The sequence below is a fragment of the Micropterus salmoides genome, unplaced genomic scaffold, assembly GCF_014851395.1.
Source record: "Micropterus salmoides isolate LMB-PRFRI ecotype aquatic unplaced genomic scaffold, ASM1485139v1 Ms_hic_scaffold_5, whole genome shotgun sequence".
In the NCBI taxonomy this organism is placed as follows: Eukaryota; Metazoa; Chordata; class Actinopteri; order Centrarchiformes; family Centrarchidae; genus Micropterus; species Micropterus salmoides.
Window position 1 is genome coordinate 38,820,922 of NW_024044237.1, and position 20,823 is coordinate 38,841,744.

At 45.8% G+C, this 20,823-nt stretch overlaps 3 protein-coding genes across 3 annotated transcripts in view; 1 reads left to right on the top strand and 2 right to left on the bottom strand.

Annotated features, from left to right (window-relative positions):
- LOC119888480 (calcium/calmodulin-dependent protein kinase type IV-like) overlaps window positions 1–6,496 on the bottom strand; it is a 28,255-nt gene extending 21,759 nt beyond the window's left edge. Inside the window, 1 exon segment of the mRNA XM_038699041.1 lies at window positions 4,742–6,496. Within this exon segment, the coding sequence (XP_038554969.1) occupies window positions 4,742–4,848 (107 nt within the window). The 5' untranslated portion in view covers window positions 4,849–6,496.
- Window positions 6,497–10,352: 3,856 nt separating this feature from the next.
- fam174c (family with sequence similarity 174 member C) lies at window positions 10,353–14,890 on the top strand. The gene is made up of 3 exons (XM_038699046.1): window positions 10,353–10,778; window positions 12,167–12,289; window positions 13,825–14,890. Exons 1-3 carry the CDS (start codon window positions 10,498–10,500, stop codon window positions 13,826–13,828), a joined length of 408 nt encoding a protein of 135 aa, XP_038554974.1. The 5' UTR covers window positions 10,353–10,497; the 3' UTR covers window positions 13,829–14,890.
- Window positions 14,891–16,480: 1,590 nt separating this feature from the next.
- Window positions 16,481–20,089, bottom strand: LOC119888482 (cocaine- and amphetamine-regulated transcript protein-like). The gene is made up of 4 exons (XM_038699045.1): window positions 18,770–20,089; window positions 18,472–18,555; window positions 16,825–16,924; window positions 16,481–16,733 (listed from the first exon to the last, which is right to left on the bottom strand). Exons 1-4 carry the CDS (start codon window positions 18,881–18,883, stop codon window positions 16,612–16,614), a joined length of 420 nt encoding a protein of 139 aa, XP_038554973.1. The 5' UTR covers window positions 18,884–20,089; the 3' UTR covers window positions 16,481–16,611.
- Window positions 20,090–20,823: the final 734 nt, after the last annotated feature.

Here is a 20,823-nt window from a genome sequence, read left to right on the forward strand (position 1 = left end):
AGACAACATGTCAGGAATGTGGGGCTGTGGAGACCCTAGCACAAGACTGGACTCAGACGTACAAAATTAATGTTTCTTCCATATGTGCATTTATTTTAACAGTTGTTCTTAGCTTCTATATATATTTTATTATTTATTATTATGGACATGAATGTGTGTAGTTGTGTTTTGGCACTCCAAACTTCGTGGTATGGTTTTTAATGATGCAATGACAATAAAGGCTGTTTATTCTTTAAAACCAAGGTGTTCGTAAAACAGGTCAAACTGCTGGTTTTACCAACCAACAGTGTTGTTAGTCTATATATCAATATTTTTTTGAGATACTTACAATGAACTCCCCCTTCAAACCAATCACTATTGGTTTGCATAAAAAATATAACTACCGGTTCACCAGTGTGGGAACGCCGTCACAGACACCAGGGCCCTGTACCATGAAGCGAGTTCAATATACTCAGGATATCTTTTGTTATCTGGCTCCACTAACCCTTACAACAGGGATCGGGATAAGGAGTCATACAAAGCTGGTCATCAACTCGGTAAGGCAACCCAGGGTTTCCCAATCCAGCCAAGAGTGCCTTCACATAAAAGAGGCGGAGTTAGCAGCAGAGGACCAATCGCAAAACAAATAGACTTAGTTAACTGACACATGCAGGAGGACAGAAAATCACTGAGAGTGTGAATGCCTAAATGTGTTGATTTGATGTGTTCTTATGGCGTGTAACTCCCCCCCATTACCTGGTAGCAAAAGGTGGGCGCTACAAGACCAGTGTCTGTAATTTAAGATACTAACCTAAAATAAACACATTCATATTAAACTTAATTTCAGTAGGGCTACCAAACTAGCTGCTCATCATATTCATCCTCACATCAGAAACTCTGTAGAGCAGTTTGTCCCTTTGGGCTACTGTAGAAACATGGCGGACCCGCAGCGTATGTAGATAGAAATGTCTCATTCTAAGGTAATAAAAACATAATGGTTCATTATTGAAGGTCTTTATACACCACTGAAAACATAGTTTATATATAAATATAATATAATATCTTATATTGTATTTCAAAAGATCCTCCTAAATATTACACACTGGCCCTTTAAATAAAAGGAGGTGAAAAGTTTTTAAAGTATAATTTCTCTAAAAGTCAAGACACATGTCGGACACATGATTAATTTTACAGCTGCAGGAACCGTCTCCTTGTTTATTCGTCATCCTGCAAAAGTCATGTTGACACAACAAAAATACAAATAAGACTGCGTGTGAACATGAGTGTGTGTGTGTACTTGTACTCCCTACAAAGCGAGGACCAGAACAAGATTTTAACCAACCTAACAAACATTTTTGGGAAGTGAGGACATTTTGGCCGGTCCTCACAATGTCAAAGGCTTTAAGACTTGGTTAGACTTGGTTGTAGGCGTTAGAGTAGGTCGGCATTGTAGTTGTGATGGTTAAGATCAGGGTCCACAGAACGCATTATATCACCGACGGTCCTCACAAAGATAGAAGTACAAGGATGTATGTGTATGTGTGTGTATGTGTGTGCGCGTGCGAGTGTGAACGTGAGCATGAGTGTGTGAGTGTGTGTCGGGGGGGGTGTATCTGTTATTCTGCTGGGACAGATGGAGGAAACAGATCCATCTGAAAAGCAACCCCACGCACGCACACACACACACACACGGTCCTGGCTGGTCTCCGTGGCAACAGGACACCTGGTAACGGCGCTCACAAGTTTCACTGATGCTGACATCATTTTTACTGTTTCCACAAAGCCGTTAGTGTCGCTGTTGTTGTTTACTGAAATAACGACAATACTGTGTGCAAACACCCAGTACACAACACAAACACACACAGTACACAAGCACAAACACACACAGTACACAAGCACAAACACACAGTACACAAACACAAACACACACAGTACACAAGCACAAACAGTACACAAACACAAACAGTACACAAACACAAACACACAGTACGCAACACAAGCACACACCATACACAAACACAAGCACACACCAACAATGAACAAAATCTTCAGCTCCAACAGACGGCCCTGTCCTGTGGAGCAGGAAGTGAGGTCAGCGAGGTCACTTCAGGTTTCCAGCACCATGACGGCGTTCACGTCTTCTAACCGGGTACATCGCCAATGTAACTGACGCTGGCCGGCTAACCTGTTATTTACACAATACTAACGTTTATATTAATGCGCTCATGGCTGTGTTGGGAAACTCTGGGTTGACGTAGCGAGCTGATAGCCAGCGTCATGTGACCGCTGAGCCTGATCGATCGTTAGCGAAGCCAGATAACGAACAGATACCCCGGGTATGTGTTGGACTCGCTTCGTAGCACTTTTAGCTCCGGTTTGGTTCATGTTCACACTCATTTATATACAAACAAACCAAGAACATAAAGTCATGTGACTGACAGAAGTTGCTGATTGGATAATTTTGGTGATGGCCACTTTATTAGATACACCTGTAAAACCGAATGCAGTCATGTTAACGTGTCCAACACTGTTGTTCATGACATTCCCCTCAGCCTCAGCTGGACTCTGAGTTTACTGCTAATTAGCTAATGTTAGCATGCTAACACGCTTAGCTATAGTGGTGAACATGGTGAACATGATAAACGACAGCATGGGACTATCCAGCATACCTGTCAGCTCTCCAGTATTTTCCAGGATTCTCTTGTATTCTCTCATTGAAATATTTACAATAATCTCCCATATTTTTAACCTTTCTAAAAATAATAAAACCCTGCAGGGCGTTTTGAAATGTTTGCGACGCTTCCCTCCAGTAAAGCAGATGACAGTATGTAGAACATTAGCTGTAACAGTGGCAAGAAGTCACCTTCTAATAAAACAAAAAGAAGAAGAACAGCTGTGGAGGGGTCCAGGATGGATGATGCATTGATCTACAGAGTATTTCTCTCGAGTAATTATAATTAGTAATTATTGTCATTAGGCTGTAACTGCTAACATATGGTAAACTCAGAATTTTTCCTCACATATGCCCCTAAAAATAAAATAAGTACGGACCAGAAAATGTTATTTTCAAATCCCAAACTTGACAGATACGCTATGAAGACTCTCAGGAAGTTCTGCAGCTTCCGCCCCTGCACGTTTTTCACGGCTCCGGTTCTAGAAGTAAATTCCCACCCATTCATTTTAACCCACTGACTTTTCCCAAAAATCCTTTTTTTAACCCTTGAACCGAACCGAGCAGCTACGATATGAATCATGACCATAAAACATTTGAATATGAGCAAAAAAACTATAAGAAAAACAGACATAAAGGAACTACAGATCCCATAAACCATTGCAAATCAGCCCTTTTCCAAAGACGTCCAACCTAACGATAGTCTAGCTGAACTCAATCCTTCCCATAGTGTTTATATTGTTGATATATTGGTACAGCGCTTTGCTTCTGACTGTAATCACTGCTCGGGCGTCCAGCAGGGTCGGTGACGTAGAAGAACCGGTGGATTAGATTTACAAGGTAAAGTTACTCGTCTCGTGATCCAGCTTGTGTAGCTAACGTTATGCTAATATGACGTGATTTAGTCTCAGAGGATAAGCACGGAGCTCTACGGTTCAGTGCTGGCAGGACCCAACATGACATTAGAGGGTTTTAAACGTTCCAATAGTAACAGCGAGCTGGTACAGCTGAGGACTCTGGGTAGTGTAGTACTTCTCTGTGCCATCGCAAATAAACCATATTTTTCTTACAACCAGTTTGATATCATACGGACTTCTACAGGAGCATAAACCATCCACCCCCTCCAGGATTTCATGATGTCGTGATCACACCTATCAACACAAATTCAACAAATCGCCGTGAATTCAGCGCAACCTGTAATTTTGACAAATCATCACAACTTTTCTGCAAATCTGACCTCTCGTCTGCGTTTCCTGCTAAACGCTGTCACAGGTCACCAAACTCACTTCCTTGTTCACAAGACGCAGCAGACGTGTGTGATACCAACGTCTCGCATAATCTACAGATATAACAGCAAAGGATTTCTTTACCAAAGCGTCTCCTGACAAACACTTTGAGAGAGGACGTCAGAGAGTCACTGAGACACTGAGGCTGCTGCATCCCGCTCAGCTGCAGGACAGAATCAAGGTCAGCTGGTTTAAATATGCAGGGTCAGGGTCAGGGTCAAGGTCAGGCCCGCCGAGTCCTGGAGGGACCGTTTAATGATTCAGCTACAATTCTAAAGGTAAAAATATCAGTTTTCACTTATTCCCACAACAAAACGTCTCCAATCTGTCATCGCAATTCTTTAGAAAAGCTGCTGCAAAATCACAACAGGTCTCTCCACAGCGCCCCCTGCTGCGTGGGGTGCGTACTGGTGACCAGGACTGAGGAGGTGGGGCACACTGAGAGCTTCAGGGTCTCCGTCTGTCCCCGTTTACCTGCTGCACCTTGTGAGTCTGCAGTGTCGTGTGTGAACTCAGATAAATGGAATAAAAACTGTAATAAAACAGTTATCTAATAAATTATGTAATGGGGGACGGAACTGATGGTTTGTGTCTTCCAGACCTCCTTGCCTGCCCCCCTAAAGGTGTGGTCCACAACACACAGCCCCTCCACACAACATATCATTCAGTTTACATAATCCTGGACCTGAGGTGGATCACATGGACCCCTCAGGCGGGCAACTTTGGCCCAAAGAGGGGTCCATGTGAACTCATCCCCACCAGTGTGTCACTTTACCCCTGTGCCCCCTAATAATGTGGTCCAGACCTGCCCAGCTCCGAGCTCAGGGTGTAGAACTCCTCCACCGTCCCGTCCCGTCTCGACCCATCCACCCAGAACTCCACCGGCTCCGAACCAGGCCGGGACGTCGGCATGGCAACAGAAGAACTCCCCAAACCAGGACCAAGAGGACCAAGAACCAGTTTTAAGATCACACCAGGACCGGGACTGGCGTGACCCGGTCTGAACCAGGAGCAGAGTAATCCAGATCAGATCTCAGCTTTAAATCCAGCTCGGTAAAACCCAGATTAGAGGAGCAGAGGGGGGATGATTCATGATCTTGATGGGCTCTAATCCAGACCAGGAGGAGGAGGAGGAGGAGGACCCGCAAACTCTCAATCAGGACCTTTTATCAGAGAAACTGAAAAACTCAAACAAAACAAATTCATTAAATCCTCAGTGACACAGAGGGCTCTTTAGACCAGGCAGGAACCGGGATCCAGGCGCACCAGGTCCACATATGTCGCAGCTTCCATCGGGCCTAAAACCCTCTCAGATGTCGGATCACTTCAGTCCATCAACCCTCCCGGGTTTTATTCGTATTTCCGTGTTTCTAACCGGGAGAAACGGTGCGTCCGTCCCTCCGGAGCGCAGCAGCCTCCCGGTGGAGATGCAGCCCGGAGCCGCGACAACAACACCGGAGCGCGGCTGCGTTCTCACCGGGAAACAGGCAGCGAGAGCCGGGCAGGGTGGGTGCGGGACGTCGGTGTTCGGTGCTCGGAGGTTTGATTCCCGGACAGGGCTGTTCCAGATGTCCGCTGGATCCGCAGAGAGAGAGATGCTGCTGTAATCTCACAGCCCCGCCCCTCTGTCACCGTGCCGACCAACCACAGCCCTGCACGGGAGGCAAGCTGCGCTCCCATTGGACGGCCGCCCTGTCCGTCGGTGCAGCCTCTGTCAGCAACCTAAATACAGAAATAACCTAAATACAGAAATGTACATTAGCGTGACATCTTTGGTCCTGCGGGACTCAAACCCGCAACCCCGACACGTCACACGGAAACACGTGATTCTGTTCAACAGTCAGGTGTTCAAACAAGTGAGATGCTGTGATTTAGACAAAGCTGCACTTCAACTTTATTTAAATCACAGACAGGAAGCCTCTTCACAAACCTGTAAACTTAAAAATAAAAGCTTTAAAGATGAAGTTAAACTTTTGTTTCCCTCTTCCTTAAAATGACCTCAAACCTACACACAGGCCTGTCTCTGATTAATCAATACCAATCAATGCTTAGGCCTACAATGGAAATCAATAATGAACTTAATGGGAGGAAATTAATATTTCTGTAAACGTCAGGCCAATAACGGTGAAGATAATAAGATAAAGAGCATATGGACATTTATTTACTTTTTATTTGTATTAACCCAGAGGTACAATCTGGTTTATGTGTCAGCGAGGGTCCTCAAAAGTACAGAAGAATATAGTGTGTATGAAATTAAAGTGATAAATCTCTGTGGGATTATTATCAGGACATTAGATAAACATATAAACAATACCCATCAAAAATGGGTAAATAAAAATCTTAATGTAAAATATCAGACAAAAATAAACAAAATATCCGAAAATACTGGTGAAATATCTGAAAATATATTTTTTATAAAGTATTATATCATGCATTCACTGCAGCGGAGCCAAGCAGGAACCTCCGGGTCTGAAAAGTGAAGCCAGTGCTGAAGAGCCTTAAACCTGCGTCCTCTCCAGCAGCCAGCAGGGGGCGACTTAAACCTGCGTCCTCTCTAGCAGCCAGCAGGGGGCGACTTAAACCTGCGTCCTCTCTAGCAGCCAGCAGGGGGCGACTTAAACCTGCGACCTCTCCAGCAGCCAGCAGGGGGCGACTTAAACCTGCGACCTCTCCAGCAGCCAGCAGGGGGCGACTTAAACCTGCGTCCTCTCTAGCAGCCAGCAGGGGGCGACTTAAACCTGCGTCCTCTCCAGCAGCCAGCAGGGGGCGACTTAAACCTGCGTCCTCTCCAGCAGCCAGCAGGGGGCGACTTAAACCTGCGTCCTCTCCAGCAGCCAGCAGGGGGCGACTTAAACCTGCGTCCTCTCTAGCAGCCAGCAGGGGGCGACTTAAACCTGCGTCCTCTCTAGCAGCCAGCAGGGGGCGACTTAAACCTGCGTCCTCTCCAGCAGCCAGCAGGGGGCGACTTAAACCTGCGTCCTCTCCAGCAGCCAGCAGGGGGCGACTTAAACCTGCGTCCTCTCTAGCAGCCAGCAGGGGGCGACTTAAACCTGCGTCCTCTCCAGCAGCCAGCAGGGGGCGACTTAAACCTGCGTCCTCTCCAGCGGCCAGCAGGGGGCGACTTAAACCTGCGTCCTCTCCAGCAGCCAGCAGGGGGGCGACTTAAACCTGCGTCCTCTCCAGCGGCCAGCAGGGGGAGACTTAAACCTGCGTCCTCTCTAGCAGCCAGCAGGGGGAGACTTAAACCTGCGTCCTCTCTAGCGGCCAGCAGGGGGAGACTTAAACCTGCGTCCTCTCTAGCGGCCAGCAGGGGGCGACTTAAACCTGCGTCCTCTCCAGCTGCCAGCAGGGGGCGACTTAAACCTGCGTCCTCTCTAGCGGCCAGCAGGGGGAGACTTAAACCTGCGTCCTCTCCAGCAGCCAGCAGGGGGAGACTTAAACCTGCGTCCTCTCTAGCAGCCAGCAGGGGGAGACTTAAACCTGCGTCCTCCCTAGCAGCCAGCAGGGGGCGACTTAAACCTGCGTCCTCTCTAGCAGCCAGCAGGGGGCGACTCCAGCGGCTGCAGAAAGAAGTGTGATTGTATAGAAGCCTATGAGAAAATGTTTCTACTTGTCAGCTGATTTATTCCCTCAGTAAACACTTTCCTGATGAGTTTCTGGTCTCAGTCGCTAGTTTCAAGTCTTCTTCAACACAGCGTGATGTTCATTTAGTAAATTATGGTCCCATTTAGAGGAACAGAGACCAGGAAGCAGGGGAGGCTTTAGGGCGGGGCTACAAAATGATTGACAAGTCGCTACCATGGCAACCTGTCAATCAGGATAGAGGCGACTCGTTTCTGCTGCTCTGTACATTTAACCAGCACCGCTGAAAAAGCTCATCAGGAGTCGGCTGCTCATTTTTCAGTAAGAACGTTTAGTTTTAAGCCTGTTTGTCGCTAGCATCCGAGCTAATATCACAGCTAACCTGAATTACAGATGCACCTTGCTAACCAAGCTAGCTAGCTCCACCCTCATTTTTAGAAAAACAAGATGGTGACGGCAAAAATGCCAAACTGGAGGCTTCAAAGCGACAGTCCACAAACCGACAGGGGACATCATGGCGGCTACGTCCTTTTATACAGGTTAAGAGTGGAGACGCCACAGCGCCCCCTGTGGACAATCGCTCTGCTGATATTAAACTTTCTCCTCCAGTTTCCACTCAGTCCACATTATTTTAACATCTTCACAAAAGCGAGAGAATCTGAATCCGTCTTAATATTATTACTGTAAACAAACTTTGTAGATTCGGAAAAATAAAACTGTGGACAGCGTATATCTGACCCAGACAGCAGTGACCTGTCAGGACGGACAGGTGAGAGTGGATTCATTATCACTGAGTGATGTCAGCCGTCCAGATGTGAGCGTGCTCAGTGCTCATCAGTTAAAAGGCTTCGGGCAGGTAGACAGCTGCTGAGCCACGGGAGGCCGCATTAAAGCTGACGGTTAAACTGAACCGCCGCCGACATCAAGACACAAACATGATTAGAAAAGGAACCGTCAGAACCTGTGAAGGTGTCCAGATGTTCCCACAGAGGCCGGATCCAGCTGTGACCTGCCACAGAGGGGGGACGGTGCCCAAACACACCTCCACCTCCAGGGAAAAGTCTAGACAGGAGCCAGATGGGAGATTTCATATTGATCCAGGCTCCAAGTCCTTTTATTTGTTTCTGATCCTGTGATACTGTAATGAGCTCATCAAATATTAACCTGTTTACATGTTTAACCAAATTAAAAACAACAAAGATTATTTTTGTCCCTGAGTTTTGCCTGTCAGGTTACACAGAGGCTCTGTGATGGAGGCTGCAGATACTCAGCGACAAAACGTTCACTTCTGTATTTATAATTCTGTTCAGCTGGCTGGATTACAATAACACCTCCTGCCTGTCAGAGAGGAGGAATAACAACAGCAGCAGCAGCAGCAGCAGCAGCAGCAGCGGAGGCAGAAACAGAGTTCTGTCAATGAAATCCTTCATTCTGTAGTTGTTAGTTCTTGTAAATATGTTTGACATTAATGCCAAGAGATAATCTGTTTACATTATTTCTTGAAGAGACATTTGAGCCACAAAAAAGGACACTTACCTAAAACTCTGCTCACTGCAATCCTGTGAAACCTTCAAGATGTGTAGGAACCAGGAAATGTACGTCTATATTTTAGCTTTACTGTAAAACAAAATAACACAAGTGGGTTTTTGTTTAAATTGTTGACAAATCAGCTCTGTAATGTAACAATCAATCAATGAAAAAGGATTTATGGAGCACTTTAAACACGGCCATTTAATGTGCAGGTGAGGAGTCACACGGCTTGGACTTGATTGTGTGATCAGTTTCAGATGAGAACGGCCTAAGGTCAGATGTGATTGGACGGCTGCTGATTGATCTATTGATCTCACTAAAGGCAAAGAGAGCAGGTTGGCCTTTGAGCAAAGCAGTGAACCTCCAGCTGCTCAGTGTCCTACAGGTGAGACTAAAGTTGTCCAGGTCAGACTTGATTTACGCTTTATCAATATCTGGATCTATGTGTATTTGTATTTTTAAGGTGTTTTCTGTCTGTCTCTCTGCTGCTCTTACAGGTCAGTTGTCCCTGGAGGACCTAAAGGTTTAACAAAAACACAAAAATTACACTTAACAGCATATTTACGTCTGCCTCTGCTTGACAAATAAACAAATCAATTTAAAATAAGTATTTTAAATTATAATATAAAATTTATTTACTATTATATATATTGCATACTTTTATATAAAACAGTCATTAGAATCAGGAGCAGAAAGAGCTTTACTGCCAAGTAATATTTTACATGTATGAGGAATTTGCTGAGGTGATAAAGTGGTGGACGCAGACAAACATCAAGTTGACATAAATAGATTTAAAAATATATAAATATGGAATAACCAGATGCAGATGTTATAAAATAATTATAGAACTTTGTGTACATGAGAAACAAAACATTGTGGCTGTTATTTACATGCGCAGTAATACTAATTTCTTGATATGTGACAGAAACTAAAGTTACCTTCATAACAGCCCTACATCCTAAACTCCATCCATAAATCTCACAATTTAATGATTAGTCTCATATCAGAAGGTTTTCATGATTTGCTAAATATGATTAATATGTTTTTTCTAAAGCTGGAGGAGCCACTCTTCAGTTCGGCATCAATCTGATCTGAAAATATTTAATTTTAGACAAACAGATGACTGTATTTTGTCCATGTTGTTGCCTGAACACAGAATTTATTCGTTATATTGTGGTTGTGTAATTAAAACCCTCCGTGTGATCTTGCAGGCGCCTGGCTTCGCTGATTGGTCGGCAGGAACGTTGAAGTCATTCAGAGGTAGAATTTGCCCCAGAAGCCTCTCCGTGACGTCAGCAGTAGGTGGACGTGAACTTTACATCAACAAAGCCGGAGTTGAGCAAACGCGACGTGTTTCTGGGAAAGTCCGCTCCGGTTCTGGTTAAAAAGTCCAAACTCTCCCGCTCTTTGTGTTCCTTCTACTTCGCGCGGAGTGTTTCTAGATGTAAGATGACTTTTTACAGAGTTGTCTCGGCGGCGCTTGTGCCGATCTGTTGGGTGTTTTTGGCCGTGGCGGAGGAAGAAGTGGTGAAAACCACCCGCGGCACCACTGCGACGACCAGACCCGCGGTGTCGAACTCCAGCCGGCCAAACTCCACGCACAGCGGCGGGGACGGCCGAGGACTGTTCAACGGGTTCAACGTGACCAGCTCCATGATCCAGAGGGCCCTGTACGTCCTGATCTGCATCACCGGGATCGGAGTTCTCTACTTCCTCATCCGAGCTGTGCGGTGAGAACAACTGTTACAGTTTACACCAAACTCCATTCAAATAAGCAGGGAATCAAGTTAACGACTCGCTGTGTTTACAACGTCAAACTAGCTTATTTAAATCTGCGATTTAGATTTTATATCACGGGTATTTTCGGCTCAGGTGCGCGCTGAACTGACAGCTGGCTTCTCCAGCTTTAGAAAAACATATGAGTCACATAGTAGAGTGTTTGTACAAGTACAAGTACTGATAAGCGCAGAAGCATTAAACCACTGTATTTCTGAATAGAGTTTGGCGTGATGTCTGTGCTCATACAGGGGAACAGCAGGATGTAAGATAGTTATAAAGGTAATGTAAAGTTTCTGGGACTCAGCTTGGATTTGAGTTGTACAAAACTATAGCAGGATATTAGTATGGCTGATAAATCGTAAGAATTATACAAATAATGATAAATAACTTTGCGTCACGCCAGACTTTATTCATAAACCTCGCAATTTAATACTTCCTCTAGAATCTGTAGATGTATATTATGATGTAAGAGGCGATTTATGCTCCTGTACAATTTTAGTGGCCACTCTTTAAGTCAATATACTTACATCAAATTGACTTTCTTTCAAAATGTTTAACCTAACTCCGTACTCCTACTAAAATGTTGAATAGTAGTTTAACAGTACTAACTCTCTACCTCTGCAACCGAACTGTGTGGTGAGAATAACTATAATCTGACTTTATTATAGGTAAGACATGATCAAAATACAATGTAAAATAATGCCAGTTTCATTTTCCTGCGATTTATGTGTGTAGTTTGTCCAAATTGGGAAAATTATTACAGCAAATGTCTGATCAGATGCGAGCTGAGCTGAAGAGGCTCCTCTAGATGTAGAAAAACACACAGGTCACATTCTACAGATTAGGAAGAACAGATGCTAAGAGAAGAAGCGTTAAACCACTAGATTTATGAATTGAGTTTGGTGTGGAAACGTTTTTAGGTGAGCAAGTTAATGTTAGTAGTTGTCACAGCTTGGCCGAGGAAATACAGAACTACAACAGGATATTTGTATAACTTATAAATCATAACATTTACTCATTTAGCTGAGGCTTTTATCCAAAGCGACTTACAGTTGCTATATATGTCAGAGGTCACACGCCTCTGGAGCAACGAGGGTCACAGTGGGTGTTTGAACTAGGTCTGTACCTCCTTATCTGAGCTGTTGTCCTGCATATGGACGGATCTCACACCAAATTCCATTTAATGACTTTCTCTCGTACCAACAACGGCACACATGTAAGGTTCTGCTAGAATCTGACACTGCCAATCCTCTTCTACCAATTTTACGTTTGCTCACAAAACAATTATTTAAATTATCTGTTGCAGAACTGTTTTATGAAACTGCAGTTTTATTTCCAGGCTGAAGAGGCCCGCCCAGAGGAAGAAGTACGGCCTGCTGTCCAACTACGATGACTCTGTGGAGATGGATGCGGTGGAGAGCGAAGAGGACGACACGCTGTACGAAGCTCGCAGCCTCCGCAGGTCAGAGGTCAACACGTTACTCAGAGATGAATTATTGTCAAAGTCAGGCTTCTGTCTGGGGTTTTAAGTTTGTGGAAAAAAAAATCCTAAAGCCAAAACTATCTGACCGGCGATGCGACAGTCTGGGCTCAAGACAAATGAACTAGTTAGTAAAGAAGAAGAAAAAAATCATCTGTGTGTATTCTTCTAACTGATTAAGATGCTTTTACTTCACCACGCGATGGCTGCCAACAGGGGCCGCTAACAAGCACTGCCAACAGGGGCCGCTAACAAGCACTGCCAACAGGGGCCGCTAATAGAGGCTGCTAACAGGGGCCGCTAACAGAGGCTGCTAACAGGGGCCGCTAACAGAGGCTGCTAACAGGGGCCGCTAACAAGCACTGCCAACAGGGGCCGCTAACAAGCACTGCCAACAGGGGCCGCTAATAGAGGCTGCTAACAGGGGCCGCTAATAGAGGCTGCTAACAGGGGCTGCTAACAAGCACTGCCAACAGGGGCCGCTAACAGAGGCTGCTAACAGGGGCCGCTAACAGAGGCTGCTAACAGGGGCCGCTAATAGAGGCTGCTAACAGGGGCCGCTAACAGAGGCTGCTAACAGGGGCCGCTAACAGAGGCTGCTAACAGGGGCCGCTAACAGAGGCTGCTAACAGGGGCCGCTAACAAGCACTGCCAACAGGGGCCGCTAATAGAGGCTGCTAACAGGGGCCGCTAATAGAGGCTGCTAACAGGGGCCGCTAACAGAGGCTGCTAACAGGGGCCGCTAACAGAGGCTGCTAACAGGGGCCGCTAACAGAGGCTGCTAACAGGGGCCGCTAACAGAGGCTGCTAACAGGGGCCGCTAACAGAGGCTGCTAACAGGGGCCGCTAACAGAGGCCGCTAACAGGGGCCGCTAACAAGCACTGCTAACAGGGGCCGCTAATAGAGGCTGCTAACAGGGGCCGCTAATAGAGGCTGCTAACAGGGGCCGCTAATAGAGGCTGCTAACAGGGGCCGCTAATAGAGGCTGCTAACAGGGGCCGCTAATAGAGGCCGCCAACAGGGGCCGCTAACAGGGGCTGCTAATAGAGGCCGCCAACAGGAGCCGCCAACAGGAGCCGCCAACAAGCGCTGCCAACAAGCGCTGCCAACAAGCACTGCTAACAGGGGCCGCTAACAGGGGCCGACAGGGTTCAAGTTGTGGTTTAAATCATTGACTTCCTGTTTACACCACCCAAATTATGGAAACTGTAGTTCCAACACCAAGAGTATGATTATCCCCAAAATAAAAGAGAAGGAATAATAATCATAATAACACAATTTAAAAACGAACAGTCGATTTTTGATAACTGGTTTCTTGTGTCGTCATCGTCCTTTAAATTAATTGGTCATTGATCAGGCGTCTTCTGTAAACCTGACGCTTCTCACGGTTCAGCTCCTCAGGAAAGGTTTGGGAAACGCTGCCTTCACTGACCCACAGTCAGTGCTGCCAGCGTCCCGGACTTTAGCCACACGTTGTAACTGAACTATTGATCTGATCACTGTTATCTGTCTTCAGATGAGTCCCGTCGGAGTCGTCGTCTGCAGCTCCTTCACCTTCTGACGGATCAGACGAGTCATGTGTTTACCGGACGTCAGCTGATATTGATTATGGATTGGAGAGAGAGAGAGAGAGAGAGAGAGAGGACTGACCAATGACTCCCGGAGGAGGGGACATGGACCAAACAGTTATTGAAGATAAACGCCAAAGCTGCAGAAGAACCTGCGCAGGATAATCGTTATTTTTTTAAGGCAGTGTTGGATGATTGAGTGGGGGTTTGTTTGGTTATTATTGTTATTTGAAAGAGTCTTTTTCAAATAAGTTTCTTGTTCCTATTTTTTCATTCTGAGCTTTTCTGCTCAGACTGTGCTCAAACTACTGCGAACTGACTCCAGACCAGCTGATAAACCAGCAGCAGAGATCGGTCTGACCCGCCACTCTGCAGAGACCTGGACTGGTATCAGGGGGGTGTTTATTCCAAATCTGGCGTATTTCCCATAAACGGGGCTCCGTGGGCGCCGCTACTTTTACAAAGTGTTTCTGTTATGTCGCAGGTTGAAATAAACGTTTAAGTTGCTCTTTAATCCCGTTAGCATTCAGCCAACTCATTATTTAAGAACAGTCCACAGAGAGCGAGAGGCACGGGGCCCCGACAGGTGAAGCTGGCCCCTGGTCTTGATCAGATGGGCCCGTGTTTTTCATCAGTCTCATCATTTCCTGTTTTCTACAAAGAACTTTATTTGGTTTAAATTATTATAAATTAATCCCACATTTATTTATTTGAAACTTCCACGTGTCGTCATGTCCGGCGACTAAAAGCCTCCTCTGTTATATTTATTTTTTTTGTTTTTTCCCGTAAGCTTGTAAGTAATCATCAGCATTTTAAAATATGGACCGAATGGATTAAATAAAGTTTCAACATCTTGGATATTTTGTTTCAGAGGTTTAAAGAGAAGAATGAAGCGAACTGAAGTTTCTCTCAGCTGCTGCTCAACTTTCCTGCCATTTAACACAAACGTTTCACTTTCAGAACATTTTAAAGAGTTTGTGTCTAAAAGAAAATCATTAAACTGTGTGAAATATCTTCCGGCTTCTGTCTGTGCTTCCGCAGGAAGTTCAATTTCCCTTGTTCCCTCATTGTTGTTGCTTACATTGTTGTGAGAGCGATGAACACAGCGTGGTTTGAGCCCGGCAGCATGCCAACACCAAATCTGAACATGTTTTCCACGAGTTCCTGTTCGTTTCCCTCTTCGCTCATCTTTAACAAGCTTTAACCCAGAACAACAAATCTGACGTTTAGACTCCTGTTCTTATCCATGAGTTGGACTCTAATCTGTGGTCAGTAGGTTCCTGTGAGCCTAACGAGGACAGTTACATGAGAGAAAGAAGCACAGCTGGACACTCAGTGAACACGTGGGATCAACTAATGACTCCAAGCTACACCTGTTTTTACCTGTTACATCAATTAAGAAGAAATATTCTTTGACAACAATAATCTTTCTTTATAGAGCACCATGTTACAAAGCTATGGAGGACAGGTCCTGGAATAAATACACGATTAAATACACAAAGAATACAGTAAATAAATGTAGGCAGTAATTAACCGCCGTCTGACTGATCAACCAATAGGCGAGAAGTTAACCCTTCAGACACAGCCCCTCCTCATTTGCATGAGGCAGAAATGTAAAAAGAGCAGTAATATAAATACCACTGGGGATATAAATTGGGTAGAAAATGCAAAGGAAGAATAAGAGAATATTATCTAGAGACACATTTATTAATTATTTTTAAAATGTATTTATTAAAGTTGTTAGCCAATAAGGTAATTAATGCAAAGGTGAATAAATAAAGCTAATTAAAAGAGACATTTGTCTCATTGTATAATTTGCTGTATTTTGTGTATGTATTGCAAAGACAGTAAAACAAAACAGATGCACGATAAAAGCAAGAAAAGTTCAACAATGCAGTTAAAATATAACTAAAAAACATTCTTCATAGTTTAGAGGTTTGATTTAAATTTAGTTTCATATTTATTATCTACCCGAGATGTGTTGGTTCATTTTGTAAAACTGAAAAATAAGTTTAATGAAATTTTAAATAAACACCACCAAAGTGTGGTTTACATTTTGTATGACCGTTTATCCACGACTTGTACAAACAGTTTTGCCCTCTTATTTTAGACTTTTTTTTTTTTAAGAACGTGCACCGTTACCTTTTATGTACGATGTCCTCGAGTGTCCTGGCGTTGCATGAAGACCAAGCTTTCATTAGGAACAGCTGCACAGCCAATCAGCTGCCTGCATCATTACTCTGTGTACTTTAATTAAATAATTAACTTTTACAAAACGTCAAAGATCCAGAAAACAGATTTGTGAATCTTCTTCGGTCCTCTCTCATTTATCATCTCTCGACCCCTCACATTCATCTGGTGGCCCTCTGGACGGGCCCGACCCCTCGGCTAAGAACCACTGGACTAAACCAGCCGACTGATCGTGACGCTACAACTTAAACTGATGCGTTTAAACATTTCATAAAAGTTTAAATGTGTCTTTATTTACATGTCAGGACTGCTGGAGCGTCGGCACTTTATCAGGGTCAGTCCGTCCCTCAGTCCGACTTCCTGTCCGAGGCCCTCGGCGCCAAGCCTGTTTGAACAAACGCAGCAGGTGCGCCCTCTGAGACCGCACAAAACAACTTTATTTGGCTTCATACAATTTTACAGTGAGCACAACGCATGAAGAACGCGTCCTCTGCATTTAACTCCTCCTAATTAGGGGCCATTAGGGGGGTCAGGGCCTTGCTCACTCAGGGGCTCCTTTGGCAGTGCTGGACTTGCACAGGTGACCCTCCGGTTCCCAAGCCTAAAGAGCAACACTTCACAAATGTGAATGTCCCGATGAAGTCCTTATGTGCAGCAGATGTTTGAACTGCAGAGGGACAGAAAACAAAGAGCAGTGGCGTTTTGAAAAACGTGCCTTTATTTTGTAGATTAGAACAGGAAGTGTGAGCTCTACAGACACTTGAGGACGCTGAAGTCACAGACGGTTCCTCCGGGACATGCGCACAGCCTCCCGATCCTCGATCCTTTACGCACCGCACACTGCTGCCCCGCGTCACACTGGCACACAACAACAACAACAACAACTTTTAATTACAGGAAAAACAGACGGGAAACCAGCAGGAGCTCCGTCAGGTCCAGGGTACGCAGTCCGACACATCTGAGCTCTGAACTATAAATGGCACTGAAGAAACTCTGAGACAGAAATACACAAAGTTTAAAGAAAATGCTAATATTTCATTTTCTGTCAGCTCCTCTATGATGAAGCTTTAACCGCAGACTGTAAGCAGTGGGCGTGGTCATCGTGACCTCACCTGTTGGTTTGTGGACCGCCGTTTTGAAGCCTCGAGTTTGACTTCTCTCTAATACAGGAAGGAACCTCTGACCGTCTGTCTGTCTGTATTTCAGTTGTGTCAGGAACCGTTCATCCAATCGACTTCAAACATGGCGGGTGTGTTGCTGCAGTCCCAAGGGAGTGCAGCGTCGCCTTTGGTGCAATTTGGACTCGTGACACATTCACAGTCAATAAATATACTAAAGAAAAGCCTGAGTGGAGCTGCCCATGTGGGCGGGGCTTATGCTCGGAATAGTAAACTTTAATAAACTACAGTAGCTACAGCGTGAACCATAGACTGTATAAAAGCAGTGGGCGTAGTCATGGTGACGTCACCTGTTGGTTTGTGGACCGCTGTCTTGAATCCTCGAGTTTGGCCGATAGGGCGCCGCCATGTTGATTTTTTGCAACCAGCGGCACCGACGTGACCGTATTTAGACGTGACGGTGGAGCTAACGGCCGTGGACGGAGCTAGCTTGCTTAGCGAGGTGCATCTGTAACTCACGTTAACGTCAGTTTAACAGAACTGATTGAAACTAAACGTGCTCACCAGAGAAAGTGACAGCCGACTCCTGATGAGCTTTTCCAGCGGCGCTGGTTAAATTTACACAGAGCAGCGGATACGAGTCACTCTAGCCTGATTGACAGGTCGCCATGGTAGCGACTTGTCAATCATTTTGTAGCCCCGCCCTAAAGCCTCCCCTGCAGCCGCTGGAGTCGCCCCCTGCTGGCCGCCAGAGAGGACGCAGGTTTAAGTCGCCCCCTGCTGGCCGCCAGAGGGGACGCAGGTTTAAGTCGCCCCTGCTGGCCGCCAGAGGGGACGCAGGTTTAAGTCGCCCCCTGCTGGCCGCCAGAGGGGACGCAGGTTTAAGTCGCCCCCTGCTGGCTGCTGGAGAGGACGCAGGTTTATTATTATTTATTCCACTTTTTCCCCACACAGGGCCATGTAGGTTTGGATGGTCCATTTAGTACCTCAGGCTTCAGCTCTTCTGCACAAAGAAAAGAAATCTCTCTCACCTCATTCATAAAAGCTTCAGCAGTGTCAAGTTGGATATTTAATATCTGCTGCTTTTAACGGGTCTGTGCTCGAAGGCTCTGGTCAATAACTCACGATCAGCGGTTACGTCCTGGTTCAGTTTGTTCGACTTAAGACTTTCAATCTACCCTCAGAACCAGACTGGGCATTCTGGGTGTGGAACCGCTTGGGTCACAAGTACCACCGAGTGGACCCCTGCAGACAGACCAATCATCAGAAGAATAAATCAGTTCTTACTGCAGGAACCCAGCCGAGCTTCTTCTCTGACGACGGCGGCTCTTTGTTCTTTAACTTCTCCAGAACTTCTTGTAGAGCTTCGATCTGCAGAGAGAAGGCAAGACTTCAACTCCTCGCTCAGATACACACTTTCTACACGTCTGCTACACATTTAGTGAGCCGGGCAGCTTTCAGCTCTGCACTAGTTTAAATTCTGGGTTTGTACCGCGACAGATCTCAGGATGTGAACAGGACGTTTCACCTGCATCTTCAAGTCCACGGCGTCTCTACATCTACATCAAAACTGGAGTCGACTCACCAGCACTTTCTCCTCGTCCTCAGCTGATCGCTCCTGTTTCAGCTCCTCGCTGCTCCCCACAACTACCAGCAGCCAGCAGGAGGCGCAGAGGAGCAGGATCCTGCCGCTGACCATGGTGCTGAGGGACTCGTAACGGGCAGGACACCGAGGGACTCGGACCAGGCAGGACTGGGAGGGCACTGATGGACTCGGCGGGACGGTGAAGAACACTGGACGCCTCAGACTGTCCCTCTGGATTCTGAGGTCTCAGCCTCAGACATGAAGGCTTATATGTGAGCCGCTCTGACGTCAGAGGGACAATATTTACCTGCTGATTAGACGACCAGGGGACTCACCTCCGGGTCAGCGGGGAGAGGAACCTCTGCCCCGGCAAACAGGACGTGACGGCAGCGTCTCTGTTTCTGGGTGATTTTCATCCTCGAGACGCTGCGATGAAGCTGGAGACCAACTGTTCTGACAAACTGTCCACATCTATGAAATTAAAATATAGCAGCAACGATCGGGATCCGAGCGGGTTGTGATAAATCCAACATTTCCAGAGGACAAGACCAGGTGCAGATAACTAAAGAGATTAAAGTGACGAAGGACTCGCAGCCAAACCCAAAACCTTGTGGTCATTTTATGTACCTGACCAACCCGACCAGAGGGCGAAACGTTCAACCCACCTGCCAACTTTTGTCTTTCCAAGTTTTAAGCTGCACAAACACTTTTTAGCAGAGAAAAATACATTTCCACTGGATCAAGTAGAAAAGGAAAACTTCAACTTACAGCCTCAGTGAGCAACTGAAAAGACACAAGAGCGAACATCCCCGTCTGAACCCTGAAGCTTGGTGTCCCCTGATGGACACTTCAATGGATGTGAAGATGTAAACAGATTTATCATATGCAAAATAAAATACAAGTGGACGGGCTTAAAAAAAAAACAAAAAAACAGCTCTCTAGGACGTATCACACGCTCCAAGTTAGGTTACGATAGATTCAAGGGCGTCACTTTGTGTTGGAAAGCGGTGCAGACATTTAAACGCGTCGCCAGTGTAAATGACACCTATGAATAAATTAAGCAAAGTTTGATCTACGGACATTTATATAAAATTGTACGTCAAGACACAAAGTGAAATTTAATGGAAAACCCAACAGATCGGCAAATTATTTCAATAACTTCCGTAGATGATCCTGACAAAGTTTCAGGGCAAACGGCGTTTGATGAGTTTGCAAGAACAGGTTTTTGAGAAAAGTGATAAAAGTCGTATAATTTGATATTTGTAGAGCAGAAGCCCACTGGAGAAAAGATGCAAAAGTTCAGGTGCGTTCGAGATGACAGCGGCTGACTTGATCTTGGTCTAACGTGAGCTGCAGGTGACCGCAGGGGCGGGGAATAAAACCGGCGCCGTCAAGTCGGACACATTCTACCTGCGTGAGCTCAGATCAGTGACTGACCTGGAAAAAGCTACTGCGGCCGCTGGACTCTTAAGTCAGCGCCGCACCTAATGACTCTAAACAAAGCCGTTTGAGATAATCGCAACAAAGTAAAGCTGCTTGTTATAGCGCCACCGTGAGGCCAATGACTGTTTTGCCCGAGTAGCGGGTGGAGTTTGCAACCCAGAGCAGACGAAGATCTTTCCTTCAGTTTGTGGGTTTTACTTCACGGCGTAAACCAGTTTTTCTGAAGTCCGACTCTAGAAACCACCTGCTGTGACCTTTCGACAGGTTTTAAGGGGAATGTTGCTTTAAGACCTCGGACTGACAGGAAGCGGCTGGACCCTGTGATGCTCAGTATAAAGTCACCTGTTTCATCACTGGCTCTGCGTCTTACACTCTGCATGTCTGTCTGACCCTTTGCAAAGAATAAAACCCTTAAAACAACGTCTGGATTGAATTCTTCATTTCAGAAGACTCACTGAAGGACGTGTTTCCATCCCAACGCTTCGGGGTCTCCGTGTGTCACCGTTTACGTCAAAGCACATAAGGAGCTTTAATATCTTCCTCTGAGTTCGACCTCTGACTGACGAGGTCACCGCGTCTCTGATGAAGCCAGCTGTTCGACAGAGAGGTGA